The sequence below is a fragment of the Oncorhynchus keta genome, chromosome 21 (assembly GCF_023373465.1).
Source record: "Oncorhynchus keta strain PuntledgeMale-10-30-2019 chromosome 21, Oket_V2, whole genome shotgun sequence".
Lineage (NCBI taxonomy): Eukaryota > Metazoa > Chordata > Actinopteri > Salmoniformes > Salmonidae > Oncorhynchus > Oncorhynchus keta.
Window position 1 is genome coordinate 36,158,100 of NC_068441.1, and position 24,465 is coordinate 36,182,564.

General features: G+C 41.9%; 1 protein-coding gene and 1 long non-coding RNA gene across 5 annotated transcripts in view; one reads left to right on the forward strand and one right to left on the reverse strand.

Moving 5' to 3' along the window:
- Positions 1-18: 18 nt before the first annotated feature.
- LOC118399693 (uncharacterized) lies at positions 19-5,106 on the reverse strand. Of its 3 annotated transcripts, XR_008074502.1 has the most exons (4): positions 4,703-5,106; positions 4,475-4,541; positions 1,085-1,335; positions 19-826 (listed from the first exon to the last, which is right to left on the reverse strand). It is a non-coding gene; the product is annotated as an uncharacterized LOC118399693 (long non-coding RNA). The 3 variants fall into 3 exon arrangements; XR_008074501.1 differs by having other exon boundaries at positions 21-826; positions 4,475-5,102; XR_008074500.1 differs by having other exon boundaries at positions 21-826; positions 4,471-5,102.
- The window catches only part of LOC118399694 (DENN domain-containing protein 2D-like), a 38,208-nt gene continuing 15,704 nt past the window's right edge, over positions 1,962-24,465 (forward strand). The window contains exons 1-9 of one of the 2 annotated variants that reach the window (XM_052473787.1): positions 1,962-2,561; positions 5,667-5,765; positions 9,964-10,130; positions 11,920-12,032; positions 14,386-14,455; positions 14,541-14,618; positions 21,016-21,156; positions 23,938-24,086; positions 24,214-24,385. In XM_052473787.1, coding sequence (XP_052329747.1) covers positions 5,675-5,765; positions 9,964-10,130; positions 11,920-12,032; positions 14,386-14,455; positions 14,541-14,618; positions 21,016-21,156; positions 23,938-24,086; positions 24,214-24,385 — 981 coding nt within the window. In that variant the 5' untranslated portion in view covers positions 1,962-2,561; positions 5,667-5,674. Of the gene's footprint in view, positions 2,562-5,666; positions 5,766-7,811; positions 8,060-9,963; positions 10,131-11,919; positions 12,033-14,385; positions 14,456-14,540; positions 14,619-21,015; positions 21,157-23,937; positions 24,087-24,213; positions 24,386-24,465 lie in introns of those variants that run through there. The other variant, XM_052473788.1, reaches the window with a different exon arrangement.

Here is a 24,465-nt window from a genome sequence, read left to right on the forward strand (position 1 = left end):
TATTTCAGTTTTTATGTTTAATACGTTTGCAAAAATGTCAAAAACCTGTTTTCACTTTGTCATTATGGGGTAATGTGTGCAGATTGCAGAGGATTTGTTTTATGTATGCCATTCATCTATATATACAGTGCCTTTCGTTAAATATTCAGACCCCTTCCCTTTTTCCACATTTTGTTACGTTACAGCCTTAATCTAAAATGGATTAAATAAAACATTAATCTCATGGGCTCCATATGGGCTTGGGCCCAGCCCCTGACTCACACAACTGACCAGTCACATTCGGCTATTATGCAGTTTTTAAATTTTAATCAGTTACCCAATCAAGACAGGGGGCCCACGATGGGGGGCCCTATCAACTCTTCTCATCCCATCTGACGATTGCCTGCTGTCGCTCTACTAATCTACCCTCATTGAGGCTCCTGAATCCTCCTGTGGTTGGCGGTTTCAGTAAAAAAAAAATATATACATATACTACATATTTAATATATAATGTATATACGTTTGGCTTTTTTAGTACGTTTTTTCCCCCATTTTTTTTTGCTGCCTCTTGGGCTTCAGCCCCGGTAAAGCCTCTGCATTAATCCACCCCTGGACATCATAGAGCATGTGTGCCACAGTGGTGTGATGTTGAGGCCCAGTTCCCAGGCCATGATGTGAAGCTCCTGGTCCAGTTGGGTGTCGTGTGGGACTCTATCTCTGTGTCCATGCTGAGTTGAGTGACTCCCCACTGGACCACCAGACACCTCACTGTCCCCTGGTAGGGCCTCTGGAGCACATACAGTATGGAGCCCAGGGCCTGGAGGCTACGGTGGAGGTTTTCCAGACACTGCAGGGCCAAGGAGAATAACATGTCAATGTGATTTCAAACCATTCTGTATGGCCCGACCACTCATTTTGCTGTTCTGTTGGTGCATCTTGTTGTTATTAACATTTCTAGAGACCAACTAGTCCCTTTCATAACATATTGAGTTGTATTTGCTTTCTATCAGATAAAAATAACAATTCCAAACAATCACTTAATAGGCTAGGTAATGTCTGTATGTCTGTAAACCCTTCATCGGGATACCCTAGTTAACCCACTGACCTGCAGGAGGAATCTCCAGCGCAGGGCCCCAGTTCGCATGCCCCCCTCCATGAAGGGCCTGTCCAGGATGATGGGTTACACACATGCTGACAACTCCAGTGGCCCCACCAGGAACAGGCACATCACGGAGAAGCAGGCACCTTCCGGAACATGTGTATGGTTCGGTGGTGGCTGGTTGAATCTGGTTGGCTTCTTATGCAAACACACAACAGTGTGTGTATGCTCAGGGACAAAGCAAGCTCTTGATTCATCTGTAGAAGAGCAGGTAGAGGAACATAGTTCAATACTAGAACTTTGTTTTCAAGTTATCAGAGAAAATGCAAAAAAACACACAAACAGGATTTAGAGGTTACAGTGACAAAGAAAAATTACTGTATTATTATAAGGGAATAAAGGGGATATTTGTTGCACTGGCAAAGGATGACATAAAGGAATGTTAGTGGCCTTTGCTATCCTTATCTTTTCCACCAGGGGGAGTCATTTCCGTTAAATGTCTCAAGATGACTCCTATGGGCCTCTGCTATGCCATTCATTTACAGTCTATGATCCATTGCCCCATGCATGCATTTTTAAGAAGCATGACTAGAAAATGGTAGGAGGGAGAACCAAAACATAATAGTCAACCAGGAACATGAGAAACATAGCCTGCTTGTTGACTGTTGTATTAATGTCAGATAATATGAGAGCATAGACGTGAGAAATCAGTCGTGACACTATGGCTGCGTTTACACAGACAGCCCAATTCTGATACATTTTCCACTAAAAATCATAATTGGGCTGCCTGTGTAAACACACCCCCAATATAAAGATGACCTGCTCATCACGTTCAAAGACAGCTAGGAAAGAGAGTATAGTTAATATGTACGAATGTCAGTCTCTAGTGCAGTGTGAGAGTATACATTAGTTAGCTTAATACATCACCATATGAGAGCCTAGAGGAAACATGGATAGGCGAAATAATACTATCCATTATTTCCATATTCTCTAAAGCAGACCAACCTCTTTAAATTAATTAGACAACGCGCCCTTCAATAGGCTTTAAGAAACCTTTGGAAAAGGGCGTGTCGGTGTCCTCTTTGGTCACACATCTGACGTGGGCCATGGTATCTGTCAAATTAGTTTTATTTTCGTCTCGATAACCTGCGTACGGTTATATTCTATCAACTAATTTAACCGTAGGCTACTCACGCTACACATCAAAGGAACTGTGTTGTAAATGAACGTCTCTGAATAAAGAGAGCCCAGTGTTCAGCTGTCTTCCACAAGTGTTCATCTGCAAAATGCGGCACATCTAGCACTGAGCGGAATAGAAACGGTTCCTGGAAATCGATTGCATGTGTGCGGGGGTAGTTAGTTAAGAAGGCATTTGAACGACGGGCTGCTTGCTTGTTTATGTGGTGTGAAAGACTGCAGATATTGAACAGCGACTAAAACGTTTTGGGAACTTTAAGCAACTGATTTAATTATTCAGCGGAAAGTGAGTATTTGTCATTGATACAGTTTTTCTTTTTCTTTCTTTAATGGTTGTGTATATCTAAGTTTCATTCTTTTTGTTTGTTTAATGAAAACTGTACATGTGATATGCTTGTTAGACACAGACACCTTTCACATCAGCATGTATTGATTTTCAATGGTTACAATAGTAGGCTATTCTCAACTGTACTCAACATTGCTCCAACTGTTGGCAATGGCATATAGTTCCACCTGTATACTGTATATGCTGTGCTTTGTAAATGGCTATTGAAAATGGGTAACTCAAAGCTTTGCACACAGGGATTGTACAACACTTGCACATTATTATTTTTTAAATTGTTCAAGCTCTGTCAAGTTGATGGTTGAACATTGCTAGACAGCCATTTTCAAGTCTTGCCAAAGATTTTCATGCCCATTTAAGTCAACTGTAAGTAGGCATCAGGAACATACAATGTTGTCTTGGTAAGCAACTCCAGTGTATATTTGGCCTTGTGTTTTTAGGTTATTGACCTCCTGAAAGGTGAATTTGGCTCCCAGTGTTGGAAAGCAGAGTGCACCAGGTGTTCCTCTAGGATTTTATGTTGTTAAGTGCATTTTTACTCCTGAACTTATTTAGGCCATAACAAGGGTTGAATACATATTGACTTAAGATATTTCAGCTTTTCATTTTGAATACATTTGTTAAATAAATAATAATTAGACTTTGACCTTATGGTGTATCTTATATAGGACTGTGACGATCTCAATTGAACCCATTTAAATTCAGGCTGTCAAGGGGTATGAATATTTTCTCAAGGCATTATGTCAGACAGGGATAATGAGAGGTCTGTGAGACTGATGGTGAAATATTAAAGCAGAAGTGTAGATCTCCACAGTTAAAATCTCAATGGCATTAAGGCCAACTCTCATTTGTTACTTACTAGAAACCTTTTCAGTTCCGTGTGTCATCTTTCAGTCACTCCTGTTTGACCCGTTTTGTTGTCTTAGAGGCTCTGAAGGAAGATTCTTTACTCTTAGCTCCAGCCAGGGAGTAAGGTATATCATTTGGAATTGTTTGACCTCATGGATTTCTGCTTCAACAGCCCCTATGCTCAATCTGAATATTAACACGTGTCGCTTCCCACTTTTGGAAGCATGAGGACATTCTCTTTCATTTCAACGAGAAATAATAAAATAAAAAAATGAAAGGTTAAATTGATACACAACCTTGGTAGGGTTAGTGTTCGCACACAGCCATATCTCCATGTAACAGTGCTTGTTTATGGAAGACGAGGTGACCACTGTGCTAATTATCCTGCTCCGAACATCTGCGAAAGCGTGACTCGGGAAGTGTATAGCAGAAGTGTACTTTCATCAGATGGAGGCACCCATAGCTGTCTGGCTCTGTGCAACACTTACTGTATCAGTTTATTTTACGGATTCATTCTTTCTGATGCAAGATGAGGGCCATATGTTTCAAAAGCCATTTTGCAAATGATGATTATTGACGTTTCTAACCCTTAAAACACAGCGTCAGGATTGTAGTTCACATGAGCCCATCTTGGGTGACGCTAATGGCTGAGAACTGTAGGGAGAAGGCAGAATGCTGCCTCATCAAATACTGAAAAATCAAAACCGTAAAGTAAGCTTGTTTTACAGTCTGAAGTTCATCTACACGTTTCAATCTTACTGAAGCGCTCACAGATTTAAGCAACCAATCCAGCTACTCAGATACCTATGAGTAAAAGTATGGCTGTTGTTGACGACAGTAAGAAACCATCTTCCCTAACTACGCCATTCTAGATGGCTGTCTGTTACAGGATCTGACTGTTTAGTCTTTCTTACTAACACACTTTTTTATATTGAACTTAGGGACTATGTTCAAATGGTTACATAAGTGTGTCAGAGCAAGAACTTTGAAAAACAAAACTCACCAACCTGGTGCTACTGGTTCAGTGACAGCTGGCTGGAAAGAAATTGCCTTCGTCACTTCTGTAGAATAGAACTGGATGTTCCAGAGACAATTTCAGATGTCTGGCATTAGTGTACAATCACAATACATTAGACGGTACATTAAATACACACAAATAATATTATAGTAGTGCAATCCACATAGTCTTGTAGGGATTAGTGATCCAACTCAGATGATCAGAGCTATTACCATACCTTACCAAAAGGGCTGTGCTAATACCTATCCAAATCTTTCAGATCCACTGTGATTTGTTGTCATGGAAAGCTGGTCATAAGACTTGTGCAACTTCACCTGAAATGACTCCTGTTTACCCCCACTATACTGTCAGGCTTGATATAGATCCAACCTCCTCAGAATCAATGCCATTCCAGATTGCTATAATATATTGGTATGATACACCGTGGATGTTTATTTACAGCATGTGACATATTAACTCTTATCCACATTTTTGTCCTGGCTTAATTGATTTGAAGGCTTGTGGTTTAGGGGCTGAATAAGTGGGAAGTGTTGTGCTTGATCTTTCAACACACGTTTAAGCAGTCTTTCTTACCTACTTTCAAGATGGGAGTTCTCTCTCTCTCTCACATACTCAATCTGTCAACCAAATGTTTCTCTATTTCTCTCCCTTTGTCTCCTTCATCTCTTCTTTTGCACTCTCTCTCATGTAGTTTTCAACCTCCGGTCTGTGTAGAGGGCATCAACAAAAGATGACACATTCTCATTAATGACCTATTGGTCAATTTCCTGATGTCAACATCCTGTCCCTTAACTATTGTCTGAGTTCAACAGAAAAGGGATGTCAAACTTGAAGTGAGGGTCATTTTTCCTACTATCAATCTCTAACATGAGAATAATCACTGAATAATCCCCTCCAACCTTTTCTTTCTAACCATAAGGATAAGTGAAAGTAACTCAAGGAGCTTTCCACCATGTTAACATGCTACTGTCTATCCTAATATATAATAATAATAATATATGCCATTTAGCAGACGCTTTTATCCAAAGCGACTTACAGTCATGTGTGCATACATTCTACGTATGGGTGGTCCCGGGGATCGAACCCACTACCCTGGCGTTACAAGCGCCATGCTCTACCAACTGAGCTACAGAAGGACCCCTTATCAGTCCTTCACTCCCCTGCTCTTCCTTCCTCTGCAGGTGCCAAGATGTCCAATGAGCGTGATGCGGGGGACCATGGGCCAATGAAACTGTTCACTACCATGTTCTCGTCCCTCCAGGAGAAGTTCCACAGAGACCGTGAGTGTCTTGTATAGAAGTGGGTCCGTTCCATTTTGGGCCTATAGTGACTTGGGGTTAGGGAAAATGGCTATGGGTTCAAATGGAACTGATCCCAAGTGTGTGTATAGAACACAAATTATACATTATTGGAAAAGGTTAAACACAAAATTCTAAGCAAACAGACAGTAAGAGGCAAGCATGAATCAGGCTGGTCATGAACTAAACATGCCTGTCAAGCATACAAAGATTTGGCCTCAACTGCTTTGTTCCCCTCTCACTCAGGCAAACCCATTGGATTCATAAAACAAAGGACACCTCTTATAAACACTTATGAAACAGGCACATTTTCCTAAATTCACTTACTCTGGAGATATGTGAGGAATTCTGATTTGAGAGAACCAGCCTGATGCTTGACCATGCTGGACATTTTTCTCAAATAGACATTGTTTAGTAAAATACAGGTGGTATTGACAGTGCAAATCATCTATTGTGGCAGGTCATTAGGTGTGTCAGTGACCATCTAGCCTTACTGGTTCTATTGTGTCAGGTCATTAGGTGTGTCAGTGACCATCTAGCGTTACTAGTTCAATTGTGGCAGGTCATTAGGTGTGTCAGTGACCATCTAGCGTTACTAGTTCAATTGTGGCAGGTCATTAGGTGTGTCAGTGACCATCTAGCGTTACTACTTCTATTGTGGCAGGTCATTAGGTATGTCAGTGACCATCTAGCCTTACTGGTTCTATTGTGGCAGGTCATTAGGTGTGTCAGTGACCATCTAGCCTTACTGGTTCTATTGTGGCAGGTCATTAGGTGTGTCAGTGACCATCTAGCCTTACTGGTTCTATTGTGGCAGGTCATTAGGTATGTCAGTGACCATCTATCCTTACTGGTTCTATTGTGGCAGGTCATTAGGTATGTCAGTGACCATCTAGCCTTACTGGTTCTATTGTGTCAGGTCATTAGGTGTGTCAGTGACCATCTAGCCTTACTGGTTCTATTGTGGCAGGTCATTAGGTATGTCAGTGACCATCTAGCCTTACTGGTTCTATTGTGGCAGGTCATTAGGTGTGTCAGTGACCATCTATCCTTACTGGTTCTATTGTGGCAGGTCATTAGGTGTGTCAGTGACCATCTAGCCTTACTGGTTCTATTGTGGCAGGTCATTAGGTATGTCAGTGACCATCTAGCTTGACTGGTTCTATTGTGGCAGGTCATTAGGTGTGTCAGTGACCATCTAGCCTTACTGGTTCTATTGTGGCAGGTCATTAGGTGTGTCAGTGACCATCTAGCGTTACTGGTTCTATTGTGGCAGGTCATTAGGTGTGTCAGTGACCATCTAGCCTTACTGGTTCTATTGTGGCAGGTCATTAGGTGTGTCAGTGACCATCTAGCCTTACTGGTTCTATTGTGGCAGGTCATTAGGTATGTCAGTGACCATCTATCCTTACTGGTTCTATTGTGGCAGGTCATTAGGTATGTCAGTGACCATCTAGCCTTACTGGTTCTATTGTGTCAGGTCATTAGGTGTGTCAGTGACCATCTAGCCTTACTGGTTCTATTGTGGCAGGTCATTAGGTATGTCAGTGACCATCTAGCCTTACTGGTTCTATTGTGGCAGGTCATTAGGTGTGTCAGTGACCATCTAGCGTTACTGGTTCTATTGTGGCAGGTCATTAGGTGTGTCAGTGACCATCTAGCCTTACTGTCTTCTATTGTGGCAGGTCATTAGGTGTGTCAGTGACCATCTATCCTTACTGGTTCTATTGTGGCAGGTCATTAGGTATATATATGCCATTTAGCAGACGCTTTTATCCAAAGCGACTTACAATCATGTGTGCATACATTCTACGTATGGGTGGTCCCGGGAATCGAACCCACTACCCTGGCGTTACAAGCGCCATGCTCTACCAACTGAGCTACAGAAGGACATGTCAGTGACCATCTAGCCTTACTGGTTCTAATGTGTCAGGTCATTAGGTATGCCAGTGACCATCTAGCCTTACTGGTTCTATTGTGGCGTAGCTGGCATTGTAGCATTGTTAATGGTTTCCCTTCTTCCCACAGAGTCACGTGGTAGAGGAAGGTACTTGCTTGTCTTTCAAAAAAATGGCAGTCAGACCGGACTCTCACTGGTGGTGGGTAACAAGTAGAATCCTCACGATGCCTAACAGATCCTCACGATGCCTAACAGATCCTCACGATGCCTAACAGATCCTCACGATGCCTAACAGATCCTCACGATGCCTAACAGATCCTCACGATGCCTAACAGATTCTCACGATGCCTAACAGATCCTCACGATGCCTAACAGTGTGGGTGTGGCTAATTTCCTGCAATTCTACGCATTTTGTCTTCGGGCTGAGAGAATTAGTTTTAAAGTGAATTTTCAGAAATTCTACACGTTCCCATGGCTTATGCCGTGTTCTTATGCTGAGTGGTTCAAAGGGAGGGAGAGATTTGACCAAGTGGGGACATTTTGTTATTCCCCACAAGGTCAAATACTATTTCTAAGGGGGTTCGTTTTTAGTGTTAAGGTTATGTTTTTAGATTAGGGGTTTGGGAAAATAGGGTTTTGAATGTGACTGAATTGTGTCCCCTGAAGATTAGTTATACAAGACTGTATATGTGCACATCTGTGTTTTCTCCTCTTGTGGTTTCGGTTGGTTAACACAGTGTCCCTCATAGTTCTTTAGCTCTGTGGTTTCCTTTGAGTATTGTGTGTTTAAAATCTGTTGAGCATGGTTTAGGCATCCTCTTGAACTACACTGAACAAAAATATTAACGCAACAAAGATTTCACTATGTTACAGTTCATATAAGGAAATCGGTCAATTGAAATAAATTCATTATGCCCTAATCTATGGATTTCATATGACTGGGAATACAGATATGCATCTGGTCACAGATGCCTTAAAAAGGTAGGGGTGTGGATCAGAACACCAGTCAGTATCTGGTGTGACCACCATTTGCCTCATGTACCACGACACATCTCCTTCGCATAGAGTTAATCAGGTTGTTGATTGTGACATGTGGAAAGTTGTCCCACTCCTCTTCAATGGCTGTGTGAAGTTGCTGGATATTGGCAGGAACGGGAACATGCTGTCGTACATGTAGACCCAAAGCATCTCAAACTGGTGAGTATGCAGGCCATGGAAGAAGTGGGATATTTTCAGATCCCAGGAAATGTGTACTGATCCTTGCGACGGGGGCCGTACATTATCACGCTGAAACTTGTCTGCCGTGATCGCATCAGATACATGGCACAACAATGGACCTCCAGGATCTCGTCACGGTATCTCTGTGCATTCAAATTCTCATTGATAAAATGCATTTGTGTTTGTTGTCCGTAGCTTATGCCCATACCATAACCCCACCGCCACCATGGGGCACTGTTCACTACATTGACATCAGCAAACCGATCTCCCACAAGACGCTTGAAACCAATATTCATCTGTGAAGAGCACACTTATCCAGTATGCCTGTGGCCATCGAAGCTGAGCATTTGCACACTGAAGTCGGTTACGATGCCAAACTACAGTCAGATGACCCTGGTGAGGGCGACGAGCACGCAGATTAGCTTCCCTGAGACTCTTACTAACTGTTTGCAGAAATTATTCTGTTGTGCAAACCCACCGTTTCAACAGCTGTCCGGGTGGCCAGTCTCTGATCCTGCAGGTGAAGAAGCCTGATGTGTAGGTACCCGGCTAGCGGGGTTACGTGATCTGCGGTTGTTTAGCAGATTGGGCGTACTGCCAAATTCTCTAAAACAATGTTGGAGGCAGTTTATGGTAGAGAAATGAAAATGTTCTGGCAATAGCTCTGGGGACATTCCTACAGTCAGCATGCCAATTACACGCTCCCTGAACTTGGAGACCTCTGTGGCATTGTAACAAAACTGCACATTTTAGTGGCCTTTAATTTTCCCCAGCACAAGGTGCACTTGTGTAATGATCAGGCTGTTTAATCAGCTTCTTGATATGCCATTTATTCAGTATACTTACACAGTGCTAAATCCTAACATTAATTGTATTTATTATTCCATAAACATCAATGCATGATTTAGTTGGCCTACTTGACTAGCTGTATACGAAAGTACACTTTTCAGTTCCCAGCCGTGTGATGTTTGGAATGAAAAGCTGCCTTGGGAGTCCATGCCACCGTTAGTATTGAGGTTTATGAATAATTGTCTTCACTGCTGTCTTCGGTCTGTCTTTTAGGGAGTGATAGGGATTCCACCCTGCCTCGGCCTACAGCCCCATCCCTAGTGGTGACCTCTGCCCAGAACCAGAGTCACCTCTTCTTTGAGTACCTGGTGGTGGTCAGCCTACGGAAGAAGAGAGGAGAAGGAACGTACGAACCCCAGATCACATATCAGTTCCCCAAGGTCAAACAGAAATACATACATACATGCATACATGCATACATAGTGGGGCAAAAAGTATTTAGTCAGCCACCAATTGTGCAAGTTAACACACTTAAAAAGATGAGAGGCCTGTCATTTTCATCATAAGTACACTTCAACTATGACAGACAAAATTAGAAAAAAAAATCCAGAAAATCATATTGTAGGATTTTTAATGAATTTATTTGCAAATTATGGTGGAAAATAAGTATTTGGTCAATAACAAAAGTTTATCTCAATACTTTGTTATATGACCTTTGTTGGCAATGACAGAGGTCAAACATTTTCTGTAAGTCTTCACAAGGTTTTCACACACTGTTGCTGGTATTTTGGCCCATTCCTCCATGCAGATCTCCTCTAGAGCAGTGATGTTTTGGGGCTGTTGCTGGGCAACACGGACTTTCAACTCCCTCCAAAGATTTTCTATGGGGTTGAGATCTGGAGACTGCGTAGGCCACTCCAGGACGTTGAAATGCATCTTACGAAGCCACTCCTTCGTTGCCCGGGCGGTGTGTTTGGGATCATTGTCATGCTGAAAGACCCAGCCACGTTTAATCTTCAATGCCCTTACTGATGGAAGGAGGTTTTCACTCAAAATCTCACGATACATGGCCCCATTCATTCTTTCCTTTACACGGATCAGTCGTCCTGGTCCCTTTGCAGAAAAACAGCCCCAAAGCATGATGTTTCCACCCCCATGCTTCACAGTAGGTATGGTGTTCTATGGATGCAACTCGGGTTTCTTTGTCCTCCAAACATAACGAGTTGAGTTTTTACCAAAAAGTTAGATTTTGGTTTCATCTGACCATGACATGACATTCTCTCAATAATCTTCTGGATCATCCAAATGCTCTCTAGCAAACTTCAGACGGGTCCTTTGACAGATCTTTGGTCTTGGCCATAGGTTTGCAGTGTGACTGTTTGAGGTTGTGGACAGATGTCTTTTATACTGATAACAAGTTCATACGGGTGCCATTAATACAGGTAACGAGTGGAGGACAGAGGAGCCTCTTAAAGAAGAAGTTACAGGTCTGTGAGAGCCAGAAATCTTGCTTGTTTGTAGGTGACCAAATACTTATTTTCCACCATAATTTGCAAATAAATTTATTAAAAATCATACAATGTGATTTTCTAGATTTTTTTTTTCTTTTCATTTTGTCTGTCATAGTTGAAGTGTACATATGATGAAAATTACAGGCCTCATCTTTTTAAGTGGGAGAACTTGCACAATTGGTGTCTGACTGACTAAATACTTTTTTGCCCCACTACATACATACATACATACATACATACATACATACATACATACATACATACATACAGCTGAAGTTTACATACATTTAGGTTGGAGTCATTAAAACTTGTTTTTCAACCACTCCACAAATGTTTTGTTAAGAAACTGTAGTTTTGGCAAGTCGGTTAGGAGATCTACAACAGTTGATTTTACAACAGTTGTTTACAGACAGATTATTTCACTTATAATTAACTGTGTCACAATTCCAGTGGGTCAGAAGTTTACATACACTAAGTTGACGGTGCCTTTAAACAGCTTGGAAAATGACTTTAGAAGCTTCTGTTAGGCTAATTGACATCATTTTAGTGGTGATCCTAATTGACTGGAGACGGGGAATTTTTACTAGAATTAAATGTCAGGAATTGTTTTAAATGTATTTGACTAAAGTGTATGTAAACTTCCGACTTCAGCTGTGTACATACATTGAGGAAGTATTTGTGATAGTAAATTAGCACTAATCTAAAATGTGTGTTTTAGCTAGCTAACATGAGGCGCTCTCAGAGAGAGGAAGAAGAGAAGTCCCTGAAAGCCATCCTCCTTTTCTGTTTCCCAGAGGGGGTGAACTGGGCCCCCCTGACTGAATACGCCAGGTACGTGCCACTTCTCACCATCTCTCTGTGCTCATCTCTCTTTCTGTGATGATCTCTGTTTCTAGGTCCCCCTCACTGAGCGTATTCTCTTTCAACCATTTTTTCAGTTCAGTGTCAACCTTGGCTGAAATTAACCACACCTGCTTTCTCGTTTGTGTGTGTGTGTGTGTGTGTGTGTGTGTGTGTGTGTGTGTGTGTGTGTGTGTGTGTGTGTACACATGCAATCACACCTGGGACAAACAATCACACACATCTACTTTCTTCATCCTCCCACACCCCCAATGTTGTGCAGAGTGTTTTCAGGATGTGGTGAAGTGTTTCCAGCGAGCTTTACATGAACCGTTCTACCTACACGCAGAACAAATCTGCTTACAGTGTGTATGACTGTATGACATGTTTGTGTGCGACGACTGCAAAGCATCATTTGTCATCTCTTGCAAACAACCAGTGGTGGAAAAGCACCAAATTGTCATACTTTTTTTAAGACTGTTACTTAAGTGGAAGTCACCCATTAAAATACTAGAGGAAGTATTTGGTTCTAAATATACTTAAGTATCACAAGTATATAAATCATTTCAAATTACTTATATGAAGCAAAGCAGACAGCACCACTTTCTTGTTTTTATAATGTACGGGGGCACACCCCAACACTCAGACATAATTTATAAAAGATTCATTTGTGTTTAAGTCTGCCAGATCAGAGGCAGTAGGGATGATGAGGGTTGTTGTCTTGATAAGTGCGTGAATTGGGCCATTTCCTGTCCTGCTAATGAGTATTTTTGGATGTCAAGGAAAATGTAGGGAGTAAAAAGTACATTATTTTCTTTAGGAATGTTGTGAAGTAAAAGTTGCCCTGAATAGTAAAGTACAGATACCCCCCTCTAAAAAAAAAAAAAAAACTACTTGAGTAGTACTTCTAAAGTATTTTTTACTTAAGTACTTTACACCACTGCAAAAAACCTAGCTTTGACCAGGGTCAGTGTTATGGGTGGGCCTTAGGGGGCCTTGCCAGCCATACCGTACCTCCTTGCCCATCCAAATAAAGTATTTAAATATTGATCAGAGCAAGCCTGTCTCTCTCAGTATGTATAGCCCATGTATCTGATGCGATCTGGACTAAGAGTATGGCATGACATAGTTAAATGGTACATACTGTAAGACAGAAGGGTGCTGTTTCAGTTGATCGGATTCTATTTTGGACTAATGTTCCAAGGTAACTTACTTTTGAAGTGATTTGTTATTTAATCCGATGACCTCATGACAGGTTGTGTTCATGCCACATTAAAAGGTAGGTTAATACATTTTTCCAGTTAAATGACATGTCGCTACTATTAAACCTCTAAAGCAGTCATTTGCTCATGAATTTTTAAAAAGTATTACTCTGCCATAATTTAAGGCCTGCATCCCCTCATCCTTGGCTGGCTTTACCTAAATACGTGTATATAATACACAGTCCTTGTTAGAATCTTAATATCACAAACATAACTGGTGTTGAGTTTAAGGAGGGCTTGTCATTTGTTTATGGTTTTCACACACAGGCTATTATATCGGATTAAACAAATGATGTAGGCTAAAGTATGATGAGGGAGGATGGATGAGTTGATGAGCGAGAGTAGGCATAATTATGTAACCGCCAATTGTGAATGAAGAACAGGGTGGGTCATTCTATTATATTAATCTATTCTAAATATAATCTCAATGTTATATACTCTGACCTACTTGGAGTACACAGTGATTGTGTGCGTAAATTACAATTGCAAGAATACCAAGAGGAATGGATGCATTCATTAGCGTTGCCACAAAATCTGAATGAAAACTACTCCGATGGGGCCTCCAGAGTGGTACAGTGTTCTAAGGCTGTGCCACTAGAGATTCTGGGTTCAAGTCCAGGCTCTGTCGCAGCCGGCTGTGACCGAGAGACCAATGAGGCGGTGCACAATTGGCCCAGCTTCATCCTCCAATCGCGCACTAGCGACTCCTGTGGCGGGCTGGGCGCAGTGCACGGTCTCCAGGTTTACGGCGTTTCCTCCGAAACATTGGTACGGCTGGCCTCCGGGTTAAGTGGGCATTGTGTCAAGAAGCAGTACGGCTTGGTTGGGTTGTGTTTCGGAGGACGCACGGCTCTCAACCTTCAACTCCCGGGTCCGTACGGGAGTTGCAGCGACAAGACTGTAACTACTAATTGGATATCATGAAAAAGGGGTTAAAAAAAAAAAAGATTAAAGAACTAATCATGATGGCATCCGAGTATTCTTCTGAGCCTCAATCTGAACCTTTTCCTCTGAGTACTAAGCACAGAAATGTGCAGTTGATCAACGTGTTCTATTCTCTCTCTCTCTCTCTCTCTCTGCAGTGAGACATTCTCCTTCGTGTTGACAGAGGTCGACGGCAGTAGGAGGAATGGCTACTGCAGGAGGTTACTGGTAAATGATCCATGGTGTCATTCAGAGGACATGAGAATTACTCTCCGGTGTTTAGTTTCTCTTGACATGATGTTGTTTCCTGCAGCCCAGTGGCAAAGGGGCACGGCCTCCAGAGGCCTATTGCATCATCAGCCAGGTGGCCTGCTTTGGACTCTTCTCCAAGGTGAGCGTCATAATACGCACTCACATTATACACTGCTCAAAAAAATAAAGGGAACACTAAAATAACACATCCTAGATCTGAATGAATGAAATTCTTATTAAATACTTTTCTTTACATAGTTGAATGTGCTGACAACAAAATCACACAAAAATTATCAATGGAAATCAAATTTATCAACCCATAGAGGTCTGGATTTGGAGTCTCACTCAAAATTAAAGTGGAAAACCACACTACAGGCTGATCCAACTTTGATGTAATGTCCTTAAAACAAGTCAAAATGAGGCTCAGTAGTGTGTGTGGCCTCCACGTGCCTGTATGACCTCCCTACAACGCCTGGGCATGCTCCTGATGAGGTGGCGGATGGTCTCCTGAGGGATCTCCTCCCAGACCTGGACTAAAGCATCCGCCTAGACAGTCTGGTGCAACGTGGCGTTGGTGGATGGAGCAAGACATGATGTCCCAGATGTGCTCAATTGGATTCAGGTCTGGGGAACGGGCGGGCCAGTCCATAGCATCAATGCCTTCCTCTTGCAGGAACTGCTGAAACACTCCAGCCACATGAGGTCGAGCATTTTACATTTTCTTGCATTCGGAGGAACCCAGGGCCAACCGCACCAGCATATGGTCTCACAAGGGGTCTGAGGATCTCATCTTGGTACCTAATGGCAGTCAGGCTACCTCTGGCGAGCACATGGAGTGTGCGGACCCCCAAAGAAATGCCACCCCACACCATGACTGACCCACCGCCAAACCGGTCATGCTGGAGGATGTTGCAGGCAGCAGAACGTTCTCCACGGCGTCTCCTGCGTCACATGTGCTCAGTGTGAACCTGCTTTCATCTGAAGAGCACAGGGCGCCAGTGGCAAATTTGCCAATCTTGGTGTTCTCTGGCAAATGCCAAACGGCCTACACGGTATTGGGCTGTAAGCCCGGAGTCATTGGTAATGAGTTTCTGTAAATTATTTTTTGTAGCATTTCTATGTTGAATATTCAAGAAAAACGCAATGCATTTTGCACTATTTTCCATCCAATTCACTTTTTTTTTGTTATAAATTCACTTGATATTTCTTAAGTGCCTCCAAATGTTTTTCCTCCAACTTATTTTGTGCCACTATAGTACAGGTTTTTATTGCCATCTACCTGCGCTGTTATTTCTTCTGTTTGCTTTTAGTCTTCTCTTTTGACGTAAACTGCTTTTGTTTTAATGAGTATTGTATTGAATGGCCTCAAAGTATATTTTGAAAGTGTTACGTACAATAAGAGGATCTACTCTGCCTATGTTGTGCAGAAAAGTCTATTTATGAATGATTTTGTCTTGGTAAAGAACAAATTGTCATCCAGTATGCTATGATTAAATTTCCAATACCTCTGTCCGCAAGTAAATTCTGTAAGAGTTATGTGAAGGCCAATTAGATGATGGTCTGATTGCTTTCTGTCTCCTATTAATACTTAACTTTTAATGCCAGGAAAAAAATGAGACAAGGAAGTAATGAAGACTGCTGGCTTGATTAAACCTCCATGTATATCTCACTAGGTCAGGGTTTTTCAGCCTCCATATATCCACTAGTTCTAATGTATACAGGATATTTGTTATCTCAAGTGCATAAGGGTGATTTCCTTTTCCATCCATTGAGGTACTTAAAACCATATTAGAATTTCCCCCCATAATAATAGATTAATGTTACTTGTGAGCTCAATAGATTATTATATATATTTTCGAAAGAAGTGTGAATCATCATTATTTGGCACGTACAGATTCATTTACAGATCTATTTTTGGTCCAATAGCATATTTAAAAGAATCCATCTTCCTTGCTCTGTTTGCACTATTAGATCAAAATTGTTGTTAATTAATATACCCCCCCCCCCCTTTGAGTTTCTTTGCCCATGACAAAATATATTTATTTTCCATACAACCACATGACAATCTAGGGGGAGAACCTGTTAAACCAACCTCTACCCACACACATTTTTGTTTTTATCCCAGGGTTGTTGCTCTATCACTTTGGCTGATTTACACACAGGCCTATATCATTAGGATTGAGAATTTAAGGGTTTCTTGTTCACATTTCTTGTTCACAAACTATAGTTTTGGTAAGTCGGTTAGGAGATCTACAGTCGTGGCCAAAAGTTTTGAGAATGACACAAATATACATTTTCACAAAGTCAGTCTGCTGCCTCAGTTTGTATGATGGCAATTTGCATATACTCCAGAATGTTATGAAGAGTTATCAGATGAATTGCAATTAATTGCCAAGTCCCTCTTTGCCAAATGAACGGAATCCCCCAAAAACATTTCCACTGCATTTCAGCCCTGTCACAAAAGGACCAGCTGACATCATGTCAGTGATTCTCTCGTTAACACAGGTGTGAGTGTTGACGAGGACAAGGCATAACAGACTAACAGAATAACAGACTGGAAGCTTCAAAAGGAGGGTGGTGGTTGGAATCATTGTTCATCCTCTGTCAACCATGGTTACCTGGAAGGAAACACGTGGCGTCATCATTGCTTTGCACAAAAACGGCTTCACAGGCAAGGGCATTGCTGCCAGTAAGTTTGCACATAAATCGACTATTTATCGGATAATCAAGAACTTCAAGGAGAGCGGTTCAGTTGTTGTGAAGAAGGCTTCAAGGCACCCGAGAAAGTCCAGCAAGTGCCAGGACCGTCTCCTAAAGTTGATTCAGCTGCAGGATTGGGGCACCACCAGTACAGAGCTCGCTCAGGAATGGCAGCAGGCAGGTGTGAGTGCATCTGCACACATAGTGAGGCGAAGAGTTTTGGAGGATGGCCTGGTGTCAAGAAGGGCAGCAAAGAAGCCACTTCTCTCCAGGAAAAACATCAGGAACAGACTGATATTCTGCAAAAGGTACAGGGATTGGACTGCTGAGGACTGGGGTAAAGTCATCTCTGATGAATCCCCTTTCCGATTGTTTGGGGCATCCGGAAAAAAGCTTGTCTGGAGAAGACAAGGTGAGAGCTACCATCAGTCCTGTGTCATGCCAACAGTAAAGCATCCTGAGACCATTCATGTGTGGGGTTTCTTTTCAGCCAAGGGAGTGGGCTCACTCACACTTTTGCCTAAACACAGCCATGAATAAAGAATAGCACCAACACATCCTCCGAGAGCAACTTCTCTCAACCATCTAGGAACAGTTTGGTGACGAACAATGCCTTTCCCGGCATGATGGAGCACCTTGTCGTAAGGCAAAAGTGATAACTAAGTGGCTCGGGGAACAAAACATCAATATTTTGGGTCCATGGCCAGAACTCCCCAGGCCTTAATCCCATTGAGAACGTGTGCTCAATCCTCAAGAGGCAGGTGGACAAACAAAACCCAGCAAACTCCAAGTATTGATTATGCAAGAATGGACTGCCATCAGTCAGGATGTGGCCCAGAAGTTAATTGACAGCATGCCAGGGTGGATTGCAGGTCTTGAAAAAGGGTCAACTCTGCAAATATTGACTTTGCATCAACTTCATGTGTTTTATTTATTATATACTTATTATATTATATTTTATTATTATTATTATTATACTTCAGTATTCCATAGTAACATATGACAAAAATATCTAGTCACTGAAGCAGCAAACTTTGTGGAAATTAATATTTTGTGTCATTCTCAACTTTTGGCCATGACTGTACTTTGTGCATGACACAAGTCATTTTTCCAACAATTGTTTACAGATTATTTCACTTTTCACTGTATCACAATTCCAGTGGGTCAGAAGTTTACATGCACTAAGTTGACTGTGCCTTTTAAACAGCTTGGGAAATTCCAGAAAATTATGTCAAGGCTTTTGATAGGCTAATTAACAGTTTTAGTCAATTGGAGGTGTACCTGTGGATGTATTTCAAGGCCTACGTTCAAACTCAGTGCTTCTTTACTTGACATCATGGGAAAAAGACATCAGCCAAGACCTCAAACAAATTGTCGACCTCCAAGTCTGGTTCATCCTTGGGGGCAATTTCCAAACGCCTGAAGGTACCACGTTCATCTGTACAAACAATAGTACGCAAGTATAAACACCATGGGACCACGCAGCCGCCATACCGCTCAGGAAGGAGACACGTTCTGTCTCCTAGAGATGAATGTACTTTGGTGCAAAAAGTGCAAATCAATCCCAGAACAACATCAAAGGACATTGTGAAGATGCTGGAGGAAACGGGTACAAAAGTATCGATATCCAGTAAAAATGAGTCCTATATCGACAACCTGAAAGGCCGCTCAGCAAGGATGAAGCCACTGCTCCAAAACTGCCATTAAAAAGCCAGACTACAGTTTGCAACTGCACATGGGGACAAAGTGCGTACTTTTTGGAGAAATATCCTCTGGTCTGTTGAAACGAAAATAGAACTGTTTGGCCATAATGACCATCGTTATATTTGGAGGAAAAAGGGGGATGATAACAAGCCGAAGACCACCATCCCAACCGTGAAGCACAGGGGTGGCAATGTGGGGTTGCTTAGCTGCAGGAGGGACTGCTGTTCTTCACAAAATAGATGGCATTATGGGGGAAATTGTGGATATATTGAAGCAACATCTCAAGACAACAGTCAGGAAGTTAAAGCTTGGTTGAAAATGGGTCTTCCAAATGGACAATGACCCCAAGCATACTTCCAAATTTGTGGCAAAATGGCTTAAGGACAACAAAGTCAAGGTATAGGAGTGGCCATCACAAAGCCCTGACCTCAATCCTATAGAACATTTCTGGGCAAACTGATAATGTGTGTGCGATCAAGGAGGCCTACAAACCTGACTCAGTTACACCAGCTCTGTCAGGAGGAGTGGGCCAAAGTTCACAACTTATTGTGGGAGGCTACCCAAAATGTTTGACCCAAGTAAAAACATGTAAAAGCAGTGCTACCAAATACTAATTGAGTGTATGTAAACTTCTGACCCACTGGGAATGTGATGAAAGAAATACAAGCTGAAATAAATCATTCTCTCTACTAGTATTCTGACATTTCACATTCTTAATATAAAGTGGTGATCCTAACTGACCTATGACAGGGAATTTTTACTAGGATTAAATGTCAGGAATTGTGAAACTGAGTTTAAATATATTTGGCTACAGTGCATGTAAACTTTCGACTTCAGCGGTAGCTCATGTTAAAACATAATACACTTCTCACTTAGAAGTGCTTCCATAAGCCAGTTATTGTGCTGGCTCTACCATTAACTTTAATCCGTTTAACCCGGTGTTAACCAATCCAGCAGCACACTAATATAGACGGCAACCCTGTTGACAATAACCAATCCATCTGCCGGTGTGTATCGGAACAATATTCAGTTTACATTTTTAAGATCTCTTTTTTTTTTTTTTTTTTATGGAAAAAAGATAATGGCACATTAGGATCGTATAGCTTAAATTCTATTTGTTCCGATTCACATCTCCAAAAAGCGGCGCACTATATAACCGCTTTTAAGTCCTAGTATACCCTGATTCTTATGTCAAACTCAAAAAAACAACCTTGGTTTTGTATTTTACTACCTGTGCAGTCTTCAAATTTAAATAAACAAACGAAAGGAAAAAGGTCAGCCTTACCCTCCTTAGTCTTCCCCTAGATCCAAACCTGATTTTTAAGTCAAGTTCCATATTGCATAAGTTAAAAAAATGAATTAATCATACCCATTTCTCCTTCCCCTAAAGCCAACCTTATTTTAAGGTTCTGCACTGCATGAATCAAAATATTTAAACATTTAATACACATTGCACCACATGACAATCATGTATCAGGGATGATTTCAGCAGGAGGTAGCTATCACTCACAGCCACGTTGTAATCTTCAAGTCCTTGAACTCTTGGTTGTTTATGTACAATTTATCGACCAGTAGACATTCTGCTTCTCTGCTCTGAGACTTGAAAGTGGGGTACAGGGCATGTCTTCTCTCCGCTATTGAATGGGGAAATTGTTCATTAACAGAGAATGGGGTGTTCTTCAGCTCCATGCCCTGTTGTAGCAAGGCAATCTTCACTGAGGGTTGTTCAGCTGATGTCCTCATCCACCAGGGTGACTTCTAACCCTTCCAGTAGATGATCTATGCTGCGGCAGGCAAGTAGAGTGGTGTGTCAGACGAAGAGCGAAACGGGCTGGTCTAGTAATGACATTCCCTACTACTTCATTAGGCCAAAATTCCAGGATGAGTCAAACTGTTTATGAACAACTATATTTAGAACCTGAGCCACTCTTCTACATACACTGACTAGTTGGGATAAGTGTTAACTAGATGAGTATAGCATTCATCAAAAGTCAGGTTGCAATACATTTACATAGGGCTGATGACACATTCTAAATGGTAGGCCTAATATGGAGGCTGGTCTACCCATAACAGAGCTTTACTACAGTATGATTGGTGCTAACAATTTATATAATTCTACATGTGTTTTTCAGATCTTTGATGAGGTGGAGAAGCGCAGGCAGATCTCAATGGCGATGATCTATCCATTCATGCAGAGCCTGAGGGAGGCGCCGTTCCCTGCTCCCGGAAACACTGTCAAGATCAAGAGCTTCATACCAGAGTCTGGAACAGAGGTATGGAGTATTTATTATGCCAAAGCAGCAGCTACTCTTCCTGGGGTCCAGCTAAATTAAGGCAGTTTATACAATTTTAAAAACATTACAATACATTCACAGATTTCACAACACACTGTGTACCCTCAGGCCCCTACTCCACCACTACCACACCTACAGTACTAAATCCACGTGTATGTATGTTATCGTGTGTGTCTGTGCCAATGTTTGTTGCTTCACAGTCCCCGCTGTTCCGTTAGTTTTTTTTGTGGTTTTTTCAAATGTAATTTTAATGCTTGCATCAGTTACTTGATGTGTAATAGTTCCATGTCGTCATGACTCTATGTAGTACTGTGTGCCTCCCATAGTCTGTTCTGGACTTGGGGACTGTGAAGAGACCTCTTGTGGCATGTCTTGTGGGGTATGCATGAGTGTCCGAGCTGTGTGCGAGTAGATTAGACAGACAGCTTGGTGCTTTCAACATGTCAATACCTCTCATAAATAGAAGTAGTGATGAAGTCTATCTCTCTTCCACTTTCAGCCAGGGGAGATTGACATGCAGATGAATAATATTAGCTCTCAGTGTACATCCAAGGGCCAGCCGGGCTGTCCTGTTCTGAGCCAATTGCAATTTTCCTAAGTCTTTTTTTTGTGGCACCTGACCACACGACTGAAAAGTAGTCAAGGTGTGACAACTAGGGCCTGTAGGACCTGCCTTGTTGATAGTGTTGTTAGGAAGGCAGAGCAACGCTTTATTATGGACAGACTTCTCCCCATTTTAGCTATTACGGCATCAATATGTTTTGAAACATGACACTTTACAATCTAGGGTTCCTCCAAGCAGGTTAGTCATCTCAACTTGATCAATTTCCACATTATTTATTACAAGATTTAGTTGAGGTTTAGTGAGTGTTTTGTTCCAAATACAATGCTTTTAGTTTTAGAAATATTTAGGGCTCACTCCACTCTGAAACTAACTGCAGCTTTTTGTTGAGTTTTGCAGTCAATTCGGTAGCTGACATTCATAGTGAGTCATTCGCATACATAGACACACTGGCTTTACTCAGTGGCATGTCGTTAGTAAAAATTGTAATAAAGCAAGGGGCCTAAACATCTAAGCTGGGGAATTCCTGATTCTAACTGGATTATATTTGAGGCTACCATTAGCATATAATTAATGGGAGGGCACTGGGACTTGTGCCTGCATGTACGTTAGCTAGTTTAGCTAAATAAAGTACTAGCCAGTTGGCTTCGAGGAAAGAAGAAAAATCTAATTAAATATCTGAAGTGATCGCGACATCATTTGGATACTGCTTTAAAGCAAATATCTGCAGCATTAGTAAAGATGTGATCAATACATGTTGATTATTTAATTCCTGTGCTGTTTGTAACTACGCTGGTAGGTTGACTGACAACCTGATCCAGGTTGCAGGCACTGGTTACAGTTTGAAGCTTTTTCTTGAGTAAGCAGCTTGATGAAAACCAGTCAGTATTTAGGTCACCCAGAAAATATACCTCTGATTTCACACACATTCTCCAGATACTGACTGTTAGCTCTTGGTTGTCTTCCAAATGGACAATGACCCCAAGCATACTTCCAAAGGTGTAGCAAAATGGCTTAAGGACAACAAAGTTGAGGTATTGGCGTGGCCATCGCAAAGCCCTGACCTCAATCCTATAGAACATTTCTGTGCACAACTGAAGAAGCGTGTGTGAGCAAGGAGGCCTAGAAACCTGACTCCGTTACACCAGCTCTGTCAGGAGAAATGAGCCAAAATTCACGCAACTTATTGTGGGAAGCTTGTGGAAGGCTACCCGACACATTTGACCCAAGTTAAACAATTTAAAGGCAATGCTACCAAATACTAATTGAGTGTATGTAAACTTCTGACCCACTGGGAATGTGATGAAAGAAATACAAGCTGAAATAAATAATTCTCTCTACTAGTATTCTGACATTTCACATTCTTAAAATAGTGGTGATTTTCTGGGTTGCTTGATTGTTTTTAATGCTTTTACTGGGACTCTTATCAGAGGTAGAATTGCTCATGTTATTTACATTGGAGCTGATAGTGCAGGGTGAACTGCATGAAGTGGTCTTCCTACTATTGCACACCGCCTCAGTGCTAACAATGTAACTCTAACTCTGGCTTATGCTCATGATTACTGCTTACATTAGCTGTAGGATAAACAGATGTATTTGACGCAATTAGGGATACATCAATTAAATGACTTGCATTGTGTTTGCCAATGCCCCTAAGATCATGCATTATGACAACTCATTGTCACAATGGTAGGGATTAATTGAGCTGGTCTTGGATCATTTACCAGTCATTGTTTCAACGCAGCCTTGAAATGCGTGGACAGAGTCCAGGAGCCAAGATGATTTGGATGGACTCCGTCATTCCTGTAGAGTATCTTCTGTTTCCAGAAGGTGTAAAAGTTATCAATAACAGGGGTATTTAACTCAATTCCTAGAGGATTGTGTGTCTTCTGTTTTTTGTTAATTCCATTAAATTCATGGCCAATTAAAACCTAGTGAACCAGGTGAGGGGAGTTCCTAATTAATCAATAACCTTCATTGATCAATCGAGTATAGAGAAGGAGCAAAATCCCGCAGCCCTTGAGGACACAGTTTGGAGACACACAAAGCCCTTGGCATCACGATGAGGATCAAGACCTTCATCCTAGAGTCCAACACTGAACGAGAGCGCTCAGATCTCTATCTCGCTCTCTCTCTCTCTCTCTCTCGCTTTTCCTGAAGACCTTTTGTCTCTCTGTTCCTGGCCTGTGTGTCTCCAGGTCATCAGTTTGACAAGGCCGTTGGACTCGTGGTTGGAGCATGTGGATTTCCGGACACTGTTCCGCTGTCTCACAGACGAGGAGGTGCTGCGGGTGTTTGCCTCCACCGTTCTTGAACGACGAATCATCTTCATGGCTGACGAACTCAGGTACAGCACCAACCCTAATCCTAATGCCAAAAGGACATCACTGAGCCTGCGTTGTCTGGGACAAGGGCAGGCCTGTTGTCTGCATGTTGAATGGGTGTAAAGTTTGTCCCTGCTTCCCCTCCTACAGTACCCTGTCCCAGGTGTTGCATGCGGTTGCGGCGCTGCTCTATCCGTTCACATGGCAACACACCTTCATCTCCATCGTTCCTTCAGTGCTGATTGATGTCGTCATGGCACCCACTCCCTACCTGCTTGGTGTGCAAAAGAACAAACTGGATGATGTTGTTGACCAGAGCGACGTGAGTGTGTATGGCAGAGCGGAATGGGTTTTGTATACGTACTGTACACGTCTGCTTCAGAAAATACTATTTGATGAAAT